At 38.7% G+C, this 12,072-nt stretch overlaps 1 protein-coding gene across 4 annotated transcripts in view; it reads left to right on the top strand.

Moving 5' to 3' along the window:
- Positions 1 to 12,072, top strand: part of LOC120422037 (1-phosphatidylinositol 4,5-bisphosphate phosphodiesterase classes I and II) — a 213,518-nt gene that overhangs the window by 175,314 nt on the left and 26,132 nt on the right. For all 4 annotated transcript variants that reach the window (XM_052708639.1, XM_052708638.1, XM_052708637.1 and 1 more), the window contains exons 9-12: positions 3,406 to 3,588; positions 4,175 to 4,355; positions 4,437 to 4,818; positions 11,665 to 11,876. In XM_052708639.1, coding sequence (XP_052564599.1) covers positions 3,406 to 3,588; positions 4,175 to 4,355; positions 4,437 to 4,818; positions 11,665 to 11,876 — 958 coding nt within the window. The remainder of the gene's footprint in view (positions 1 to 3,405; positions 3,589 to 4,174; positions 4,356 to 4,436; positions 4,819 to 11,664; positions 11,877 to 12,072) is intronic.

Below are 12,072 nucleotides of genomic sequence, written 5' to 3'. Positions count from 1 at the left end.
TAAGATTTTTATTGATGTATATGTATTAGAATGTAACAAAAATGACTTTTTGGCGGGCATTCAGGGGTTTGTTTCGGTGGGCATACTGACCCCAAATCCCAAATATGAGCTTGATTGGACGTAACAGGAGCAAAAATATCTCTGGCGTGTAGGCCAGATCCTTGCGCATCTTTTGGTATATATAACATTGATGTTTGGAGCACCCTGGAGCTCGGTACAGACCTTCAAAGTTTGGCTTTTTTCGAAAAATCGTCCCCGGCAAAAAAGATATGCGTCGCACCTCGCGACGTCCGAGACGCCCTTTGATTTTACCGGGGACGATTTTTCAAAAAAATGCCAAACTTTGAAGGTCTGAGTACCGAGCTTCAGGGTGCTCCAAACTTCAATGATATATATACCAAAAGATGCGCAAGGATCTGGTCTACACGCCAGTGATGTTTTTGGTAAACGCATTAGTGGCCAAAGTGCCTCAAAAATAGACATTTAAAAAAAAAGATTTTTACGGGTTAAATCCCATTTAAAATGGAAGCGCGGAGCGCCAGCTCCTGTTACGTCCAATCAAGCTCATATTTGGGAATTGGGCTCAGTATGCCCACCGAAACAAACCCCTGAATGCCCGCCAAAAAGTCATTTTTGTTACACTCTAATATGTATTGTTGCAAACATGTATATTAAACAAGCCTTACCCGACAAACTTCGCTCTGCCTTTTTTTTCGTTTGTTGACGTTTTTAGCTCCTTTGCTTATTCAACCTCCTGTGATCGAAATTTCATTATACGTAACTTTTCCCATACAACTGGCAGATTTTCCGGAATCGGTTCCAGAGTGACCCAAGTTGTAACTTTTTGGCGTAAGAACCTTCCTTGGGCTTACACGAACCTGCACGGAGAGAAAAGAGTTCCCAAAATCGTGAACAAGCGCTCATGAAAATGGGAACCAAGAAAAAAATGTTCAAACTCCATGGTACGTTTTCAAAATGTGATTTGAACACTCGTGGTTTCCATTTTCATGAACGCTTGTTCACGATTTTGGGAACTCTTTTTTCTCCGTGTAATGCAACAAAAAGCACTTCGATCCGACGCTCCGTTTTGAACTGATTCGCGTTCGAACAAAACCATCGAAATTGTTTATATTTATTTATATATACCACCTCCGTGTACGCACGAGAGCAAGCAGCAGTCAAGTGCTCTGTGCTCTATCGTTTTTTCGAAATTTTTCGCCGTAGTTGATTGTGATTACCCGCGAGTGTGCTTCTCCAGCATGCCAAAGGCCGGCCGTGGCCGTGGCAGTTCGAGTGCGGCCTCGAAAAACCCGCGAAGTTCGTCTACCGGCCGTGTGCAAAAAGGTAAACAAACAAACGCCGTGTCGGCCGCCATCGCGCAGGGGAGCGTGAGCGCAGATGGAATCGACAAAAAGTATCTACATCCCGGATACGTTCCGAGATCACCAGTGCGAACCCGTTCCGGTACTTCCGGTGCCACGACCAGTGGCACATCAACATCCGCCAACATCCCCATCAGGAACGAGTTCCAGATGCTGAGCGACGACGAAGAAAACAACAACACCGACGGTAGCAGCACTACCGAAGACGACGATGACGGGCGTGCACGGAAGAAAGTGTCGATGCCAAAAAAGAACAATTCTCCAAAAGAACGTAGACCACCTCCAGTTTTTGTGTTGGACACGTTGGCGGACGATGTTGACGAGTTGCTGGAAGGCCTCGGATATTGTCTGAAAATCGGTAAGTCTGTGCAAGTTTACACTTTTGACGAAAAGAACTTCGACCTGGTTGTGGAGAAATTGAAGCGTCAAAACTTCAAGTTTTACACATTCGACCCCGTGCAGAAGACTGCCGTTAAGGTCGTTTTGCAGGGGTACCAAGACCGCCCGATCTCCGACCTCGAGAAGGACCTCTCGGGTGCTGGAATAACGCCACGTGACATAAAAGTGCTCTCGCGGAAGACTACAGTCACAGGTACACACACACTGTACCTGTTGTACTTCGACCGCGGCACCGTCAAAATTCAAGACCTGCGGCGAACTAAGGCGTTGGACGGGTTTTGGGTAAACTGGCGGTTCTACTCAAAGAACCCGTCGGACGCAGCACAATGCCACCGTTGCCAGAAATTCGGCCACGGCTCGCGGAACTGCAACCTTCCGCCCCGCTGTGTGAAGTGCGGTGAATCACACCTCTCTGAGGCGTGTGCACTGCCGTGCAAAGCGAACTTGGGGGACAAGACAGAGCAAACGAAGGCGCGCATCAAGTGCGCCAACTGCGGAGGTAACCATACCAGCAACTACCGTGGATGCAGCGCACGGAAAAACTACCTCGAGGAGCAGGAAAAGAGGAAGAAGAAAGCAGCAGCGTCCCACCCTCCTCAGCGAAGTACGAGCGCAACCGTGCTGGCAGCTGGTCATCGTACGGTTCCAGCGGACAACTCAGCGTTCCCTCCTGGATGGGGGCGATCGTTCGCCAGCGTGGTCGCTGCCGGCAGTGGCAATACGGCCCAGCAAGAAGTTACCGGAGAAGATCTCTTTACCCTGCCAGAGTTCTTTGCTCTCGCAGGGGAGATGATGACGCGGTTTCGGACCTGCCGTAACAAGCGGAGCAATTCCTGGCCCTTGGGGAGCTGATGATCAAGCACATCTATAAAGGATAAAAACTGTGATCTAGTTTTAAGCTTTTTCTATTTCTATACCATTTCTCTTGCAATTTTAGCAAGTTTTTTTTTTTATTTTTTTTTCTTACTCTTGGTGACACCTTTATTTACAAGAAATAACTGTTCCAAAATGGATTATGATGTAACACACAGCTGTAAGGAACTCCAAAACTCTGTTATGTACCTCAAAAGAACTTATTGTATCTTGATTATTCACCAATAAAACCGAATTGAATTGAATTGAATTATTTATATAGAGAGAGGAAGATGTTTTCATCATTTTTTTTAATTCACCTCTCATAAGCCCTCAAGTAAAAGGCCCTTTTTAACGGTTTGAATATCAGACTTGCCGATTTTGAATTATTTTTTTAAATATTTTTCGGGAATTTATTAAATTAAGCTATTATTTTGTGCATTCAAATATTTATAAAGTATCTTAAAGTCAAATCGAAAATTAACAACTGGTTAAGAACTGACAAATATACTTGTTATCGGAGGACCACTAATGGACAACATGCCCTGAAAGAAATCTGAAAACTTTTCCCCCCGCTCTCGGGATTAAGGGTGGACAAATTAAATCTTCTAACGTGCCAAAGATGTCGAAAGTTTGGCTGACTTTTACACTTGTGCTTTTCTCTTTCTCGTTTTTTTTATTTTCTTCACTCTCTTTATCCTCTTATCTCGCCTGATAATGTTTCGGGATGACATCCACCAACCAACGAAACCGACCCTCGCACGACGACCAGGTACTTGATGTCGGAGGACAATCCCATCATGGCCCACAGCAAGCTGGACCTGTGCGACGATATGGATCAGCCGATGTCGCACTACTTCATCAACTCGTCGCACAACACCTACCTGACCGGGCACCAGCTGACGGGGAAAAGTTCCGTCGAGATCTACCGCCAGAGTTTGCTCGCCGGGTGCAGGTTAGTGGCATCTAGCTGGTAGATGATACTCTCTGATGAACTCGATAAAAACAGCAGCAGCAGTAGTGGGAACTTCTTAATTGGCGTGAAAATTGTCGTGAAAGTTTGGCACTTGATTTGTGCAACATCGTGCAACTACGAGTTTTTTGTTCAACTAATTAGAATTTTCACGAATAGTCTTAAAGTGTTTTTGAGGGTGGTTAATTTGTATGTTACAGGGCATCAATTTAGAAAATTACAGTTGGTTAAACAAAAGCAAACAGTAGAATAAACTTTCAACTCTGCTACCCAGACTTTTTACAAGAATACAAAAAAATAACGTCGTTTCGTTGGACAACGACGTCTACTCGCCCGTAGCTAATGCACTTTTTTTTGCAAATTTGTTTCTCAAAGTAAAACAACCTTTAAAAAAAGCAAAAACTTTGTTGCTGACGACACTGACGAACCAGCATTCTACCGAAAGATAAGCAATTTTCGTTGGTCTTTACCTCTTTTCACTGCTGCTGCTGTTGCTGTTTTCTCGGCAACTAATTAAAAAGTGCGCAATTTTGGGAAATTTCGCTGACAAGTTATTTCGTTTCATCAGATGCGTCGAGCTGGACTTTTGGAACAGCCGCACCGAGGAGCCGGTGATCGTCCACGGGTACACGTTCGTGCCGGAGATTTGCGCCAAAGACGTACTAGAAGCAATAGCTGAAACAGCATTCAAGACATCCGATTTTCCTGTGATATTGAGTTTCGAGAACCACTGCAACCCGAGGCAGCAGGTAATGTAGTGCAAGCTGCTGTTAATCGCAAAGCTTAAATATCCCCTAACTAACGAAATTCCCCCCTCTTCCTCCCCGCAGGCCAAAATAGCAAACTACTGTCGTGATATTTTTGGAGATATGTTACTAGATAGGCCCCTAGATTCCCACCCGCTCGAGTCCGGCCTGGATCTGCCCCCGCCGGCGGCACTCAAGCGAAAAATCATCATTAAGAATAAGAAGAAGCACCACCACCACCATCATCACCACAAAAAAGGGGGCGGCCAAGGCGGCACGGGTGGCGTGACCAGTCCGACGGCGGCGGCGATGGCTGGGGCCGCCGGTGCCATTGCACCGGGTGTGGCCGGACAAACGAACGCCGCCGCCGCCGTCAGCAATAATGGAGCAGCCAACACCACGTCGGCGATGGCCACGGCAGCGGCCAGTCTCATCACCACCGGCAGTGGCAGCTTCAGTGCAGCAGGTATGTGCAAGCGCTATAACACACACACACCCGCATCTTTCGTTAAGGAGGACGTCCCTTAAGGACGTTGCCGGGATTAAATGGGCGAGAAAATTTTCTTCAAATTATCCTGGCACATGAGGATTGTATGGGAGCAATTCAACTGAGACGCGGCATATCAAATTGAAGATGTCAAAACAGTTTATTAAAAAATCGTAAAAAGGCACTTATGATGCCCAGAAAAAAATAACCCCTGCCTCACAACAGCACTGCCGTTCTACGCATAATTGTCCCATGTTCAAAAAAGGGCAACTGAGAAAAACGCGATTGAAAATTTTCAACCGTTTTCTGTGTTTCTACGCATAATTGTCCCGTGGGTCCCTATCCGCCCTATATGTCCCTAATCACCCCGGTTAACATTTTAACAAACTTATTTGTAATCCTCTTGCAGGTAAACAGGTAAACAAGATAAAATACTTCGTAAAACTCATGATTTTGTGATAGAAAATACTTGGTGGGACAATTATGCGTAGAATTTCAACGATGGGACAAACAGACTTGGTGTTGTTTTCAATGATTTTCTGAACAAAGTACTAGATTTTATGTGTTTTTCTGAAAGTATACGTAAAACTAAACTTAAAAATGATGGAAAGTCAGAATCGTCTAAAAATGAAATGGGACAATTATGCGTAGAACGGCAGAGCAGCTGTGCCAAAAATTCCTATTTTTAATTCCTAAAAAGGCCGTTGCAAATATTTTTCAAAGTTTATGTCCCCCCCTCTTCCCCCCTACCCCCTTCAAAGTTGGCCAGAATAATCAGGGGGCAAAAAAAATATTTTTTCGAAAAACTTCAAAATTTATTCAGTTAAAATGCATTTTACCGCGTTTATAACCATATTTAGCATGTTTGAACTCCTTTGAAAACATTTGAAATGTTCATGAAATACCAATGTACAGTACAGTCATCCCACATATTCGGAACACCCACAAATTCGGAACACTTTTGTGATAATTTGTCAATAGCATGCCAAATGCAGCTTTTCTCTCGACCCAACTATTTTTAGTACCTTTATTTGGACATTTTCTTGCAATTTCCCTAGTAAAAATAGTACTTTTTGAACACAAAACTTCACTTCAATACTATTTTATCCATAGCAGCAAAACACTGCCTCCAAATTGCCTGTTCCATGATTGTGGGATGTTATTGTGCCTCCCACAATAGTGGAACACCTGAATTCAACTGATATTTTCACACAAAAAGTTATCATACCATGGACAAAACATCACTAAGCTTGAGTTTCACTGGTTGCATAGTGTGAAGTCATTATTTTGTTACAAATGTGTACTCCTGGAGAGATCCAAAGTTTGTTTACATCCGTAAGAAAAAAGTGTTCCAAATTTGTGGATTTCAAGGGTCAAACTTTTTCTTCAAAAACTTGATATAAAAGTAAAAATTTGCAGTTGTTCGATACAGCATTCGAAAGATCGCATGAAAAGCTTTCAAATAAAGGTAAAAGCGAATCAATAAGTTCAATTACCGATTTGCTATGATTTTTTGAACATTGGCCGATCTGTAAACTGTTCCGAATATGAGGGATGACTGTACCACAAAAAGTTTTTTTTTTGCGAAAAAAAAATCCGTCAATACCTCGATATTTTCAAAACTAATGATTGGAAAGCAACTGTACGCCTGTAAAATGCATTTTAAAACACTATTTTCATCCAAATGTTGAAACCTAGGCTTGTAATTTCAATTTTTATATATTTTTTTATTTTTTTTTTTTTGCCCCCCCCCCTTCCCCCCCTCAGTTTTGGTCAGAGCCGAGGGACATAAACTTCAAAAAATATTTAATAATTTTACAGCTTTGGTTTGTTCGACAAAGTTTTAGAGCATTAAATTCCCAATGAGAATTTCGCCTTTGGGAATATTTGGAAGGGAGTAGAGCACAAATAGTATGATAATTCTTTTTTTTTTTTTTTAATATGTGGGTCACGTGGCGCAGGGGTAGCGGCTTCGGCTGCCGATCCCGATGATGCTATGAGACGCGGGTTCGATTCCCGCCTTATCCACTGAGCTTCTATCGGATGGTGAAGTAAAACGTCGGTCCCGGTTTCTCCTGTCTCGTCAGAGGCGCTGGAGCAGAAATCCCACGTTAGAGGAAGGCCATGCCCCGGGGGGCGTAGTGCCAATAGTTTCGTTTCGTTTTTTTAAATATATTTTTTAGATTTTTTTTCATACAACCTTCACCATCGAGTATGAGTAAATGATGACCGATTTTGCTCATATTTTGCCAAGAGTCCTAACAAAGCTTACGGAACAATATTCAGCTTGTGAAACGAGGAAATCCCATGTTCTGGGCACTCTAATAAGCACTCATTGCATAAGATTGAAAAACGGCTAGAAAGCACACGAGTGAGATTAAAACCTCGAAAACTGGTCAAAACCGAAATAAGTGCGGGATTTTTCAAAAACCGAGAATTCCCAAATCCCGGAATTTATGATATTTTTTCCCGGGAATTCTCGGAATTAAAAAAAATACTAAAAATTTAAAGGACAAAATTGGTCTGGAAATTTGAATTGTATGTGGAAATAGATGATCAGTTGATTACTTAGTAATCAATAAGAATTTTATGGCATTAACTTTATTTCAGCATTCATTAGGCTTGTGAGGGAAAATTATTAAAATTTTAGATTACAGATCCGCAAAATGCCTACAGCTATAACTATAGCGCTTCAAATATTTTCTGTTAAATTTTATATATTTTTGAAAAGACTGCAAGCTCATGAGTAAAAAAAAATAATAATATCATATTTTATTATTCTTCATCAAACACCGGCATTTGTGACAAATCAGGAAAAAAAATATCGATTTAAGACAGCTGTTTAAGCCAATTTTTTGCAAAATGTTTTGATTGTTTTTATTAATGTCAGTCATTTAGAAATTGGTGTACTAATTGTTTTGTTCTGTTCCTGTACAAAACAATAAGTACACCAATTTCTCAATTTATTGCTCTAAAATATCAGAATGCAGTCCCGATTTTCCCCAGTTAAAGGTTATGATTTAAAGGTAATTTGTAAAATATTTGTATATGAGCAGTTCTCTACGGAATCGGTCTTTTTTCTTTAATTTTAATTTTTGTATTTTTTAATCCGGCTGAAACTTTTTTGGTGCCTTCGGTATGCCCAAAGAAGCCATTTTGCATCATTAGTTTGTCCATATAATTTTCCATACAAATTTGGCAGCTGTTGATACAAAAATGATATGTGAAAATTCAAAAATCTGTAACTTTTGAAGGAATTTTTTGATCGAGTTGGTGTCTTCGGCAAAGTTGTAGGTATGGATATGGACTACACTGAAAAAAAATGCTACACGGTAAAAAAAAATTCTGGTGATTTTTTATTTAACTTTTTGTCACTAAAACTTGATTTGCAAAAAAAGACTATTTTTTTTTTATTTTTTGATATGTTTTAGAGGACATAAAATGCCAACTTTTCAGAAATTTCCAGAATGGGCAAAAAATCTTTGACCAAGTTATGATTTTTTGAATCAATACTGATTTTTTCAAAAAATCGAAATATCGGTCGCAAAAATTTTTCAACTTCATTTTTCGATGTAAAATCGAATTTGCAATCAAAAAGTACTTCAGTGAATTTTTGATAAAGTGCACCGTTTTCAAGTTATAGCCATTTTTAGGTAACTTTTTTGAAAATAGTCGCAGTTTTTCATTTTTTATAATTAGTGCCCATGTTTGCCCACCTTTGAAAAAAATATTTTTGAAAAGCTGAGAAAATTCTCTATATTTTGTTTCTTCGGACTTTGTTGATGCGACCCATAGTTGCTGAGATATTGCTATGCAAAGGCTAAAAAATAGGAAAATTGATGTTTTCTAAGTCTCACCCAAACAACCCAACATTTTCTAATGTCGATATCTCAGCAACTATAGGTCCGATTTACAATGTTAAAACATGAAACATTCGTGAAATTTTCCAATCTTTTCGAAAAAAATATTTTCAAAAATTTTAAATCAAGACTAACATTTCAAATGGGCGTAATATTGAATGTTTGGCCCGTTTAAAATGTTAGTCTTGATTTTAAATTTTTGAAAATATTTTTTTCGAAAAGATCGGAAAATTTCACGAATGTTTCATGTTTTAACATTGTTAATCGGACCTATAGTTGCTGAGATATCGACATTAGAAAATGGTGGGTTGTTTGGGTGAGACTTAGAAAACATCAATTTTCCTATTTTTTAGCCTTTGCATAGCAATATCTCAGCAATTATGGGTCGCATCAACAAAGTTCAATAAAGCAAAGTATAGAGAATTTTCTCAGCTTTTCAAAAATATTTTTTTCAAAGGTGGGCAAACATGGGCACTAATTTTAAAAAATGAAAAACTGCGACTATTTTCAAAAAAGTTACCTAAAAATGGCTATAACTTGAAAACGGTGCACTTTATCAAAAATTCACTAAAGTACTTTTTGATTGCAAATTCGATTTTACATCGAAAAATGAAGTTGAAAAATTTTTGCGACCGATATTTCGATTTTTGGAAAAAATCAGTATTGATTCAAAAAATCATAACTCGGTCAAAGATTTTTTGCCCATTCTGGAAATTTCTGAAAAGTTGGCATTTTATGTCCTCTAAAACATATCAAAAAATAAAAAAAAATAAAGATAGTGTTTTTTGCAAATCAAGTTTTAGTGACAAAAAGTTAAATAAAAAATCACCAAAATTTTTTTTACCGTGTATAATTTTTTTTCAGTGTAGTCCATATCCATACCTACAACTTTGTCGAAGACACCAACTCGATCAAAAAATTCCTTCAAAAGATACAGATTTTTGAATTTTCACATATCATTTTGGAATGGACAGCTGCCAAATTTGTATGGAAAATTATATGGACAAACTAATGATGCAAATTGGTTTCTTTGGGCATACCGAAGGCACCAAAAAAGTTTCAGCTGGATAAAAAAATACAAAAAAAAATCGAATGACCGAAAACTCAGAGAATTGCTCATATGAAATTGTATACGTTATTTGTTTTTTTTTAGACATTCAAAAGATTTGGTTGTAGCTTTTTATATGAAAATATATATATGAGTAATTCCAGGTCAACTGAGTACACTTTTGGACTCGACCTTCACCGATTTGGATCAAACTTGGAGGGAACGTTCATCTATTGCCCTCTTTTTTGACGATTTTCTTAAAAAACTTTTTTTCTTTTAATCATAATCATTTCAATTCAATGGGATTCAAATTAAATAAGTTTCTTATTATTTTATTTCTTTTATTTATTTATTTTTATATGCCATGACTTCAAAAGCTTGAAATGTCTTTAAAACTGTCTAAAAAAACGAGAAGCGAATTTAATATATTTATTCAAGTTTAAAATCAAAAATAAACGTAAATATAATACCAATTCTTTTTTTCAATTCATAAAAATTAAAAAAAGATATTTAAAGCGCAAGGTATTTTGCGGATCTAAAAACGAAAATTTTAGCGGGGGTCGTTAAAATGGATTGCTTTGCTTTTTTAAATCCAAAGCACAACAAAAAAAATCTTTTTGGCTATCTAAAAATTGCTAACTAATTCTATGATTTTTTGCATGGAAAACATAACAAATATAATGAAAACATTGATTGTATGACTATTTCATAAATTTCCCGGGATCCCAGGAATTCCCGGGATTTGAAAATATTTTTCCCGTTTCCCGGGAAAATTGGATGCCCCACCTAAAATCAACACATTTTTACATAGTTACAATTTGTAACTTATAAAAAATACGTAAATTCAAAATTAAAAAATATATACATATTTCTAAGCGAAAAAATACCTCTCTGGGTTATTGCTGTTTCTAACAATACATTAAATTTCCCAAAAGAAATATCTCAATTTTTATCAATTGAATAACGGAAACTGGCAGCAGTTTAAAACCCATTTTTAATCTTTGTTTTGTTAAAAAAAAGTTGTTGTTTAAATTTTGAGCACTTCATCAAATTTAACATAAAAGTTTCTAAGGCTAGAAGCTAGAAATCATTAAAAACGTGGCTTAGAGCTCATCCATAAACCACGTGAAAAATTCTCTGAGATTGAAAAAAAAATGTATTCTGTGATTTTCAGTAAACTGTGTGTACTTTTTCTACAAAATACAATACGAATATGGTACGTAAATATTTGAAAATCTGTATGGATCAAAACCACGGAGAGGAGACTTAAAATTCCATAGTAAAATGCCACATGGTTTACTAACGATCTTTTAGTGAAAACTTCGCGAAATGGATGGGGTTGTACTTTTGTAAAATGTATAACAAATCACATTTAATTTCAACATAACTGGTTGTTGACATCAGACATCTATAGAAAAAAACAAGAGTTTCCACATAATTTCAATCAAATTTTCCGCGCAATAACACAGCACAAAATTGGCTTGTTGTCGCCACGTCGTCGTCGTCCCTTGCCTCTGGCTTGTTATTCGAAATAGCAATTTTGAAATGTGCTTGATAAACACATCATCAAGATACAATCTCAACCGCTCATTACACTTATCTTTCCCGGTCGTCAGCCACCGCCGCCAACATCGTCGGAGGGTGGTTCCCTTGATCCTTTTCCACTACACTTGAATCCTTTGCTGAGGGGAAAACCCACAGACGAAACCAACGCCACAGATATTACTATTAGTGCTCGTACTACAACAGCTACTACTACTACTACTAGCTGCCACCAACTTTCTACGGTCTAACGCGATACACATCAGAGAAGAAACTATATTTTCATCCGTATTTTCTCTCTCTCTCTCTTTTTCTTCCTTTCCCTCACCACGTTCTGCTTGTGCATTACGCCAACATCCTTTCGGGAATTGCCAGCCGGTGCAAGCTTACAACTGCAACAGAGCCAACAGCAGCAGCAGCAAGAGGAAAACACTTCCAGTGCACCACCGTCACCGCTACCACTAGCATCAAGCACCACCACCACAACCAACGGCAACATCAACAATAGCACAAGCACCACCAACGCAACAACACAAGCAATAGTGACCGGAAACGGGGACGTGACGCACCATGCACCTCCACTGCAGGTACTACTCCTTAACTCTATTCGCGAGGGCGTAAATAGTAGAGCAAATAACTTTCAGATTATGGTCCTACTCGTACACCCTTTTTGAAACGGAACTTTTGCAACTCGCACAAAGAACGGTGAAAGTGTATCGTAGTTGGAATGATTCGCAAGGGAGAAATTTATCAAAATTGTGCACAGCAGTTGGTTGTATAATA

This window comes from Culex pipiens, chromosome 2, assembly GCF_016801865.2.
Source record: "Culex pipiens pallens isolate TS chromosome 2, TS_CPP_V2, whole genome shotgun sequence".
Classification (NCBI taxonomy): Eukaryota; Metazoa; Arthropoda; class Insecta; order Diptera; family Culicidae; genus Culex; species Culex pipiens.
The sequence above is the reverse complement of the archived record's forward strand: the minus strand, read 5'-3'. Positions and strand labels throughout refer to the sequence as shown.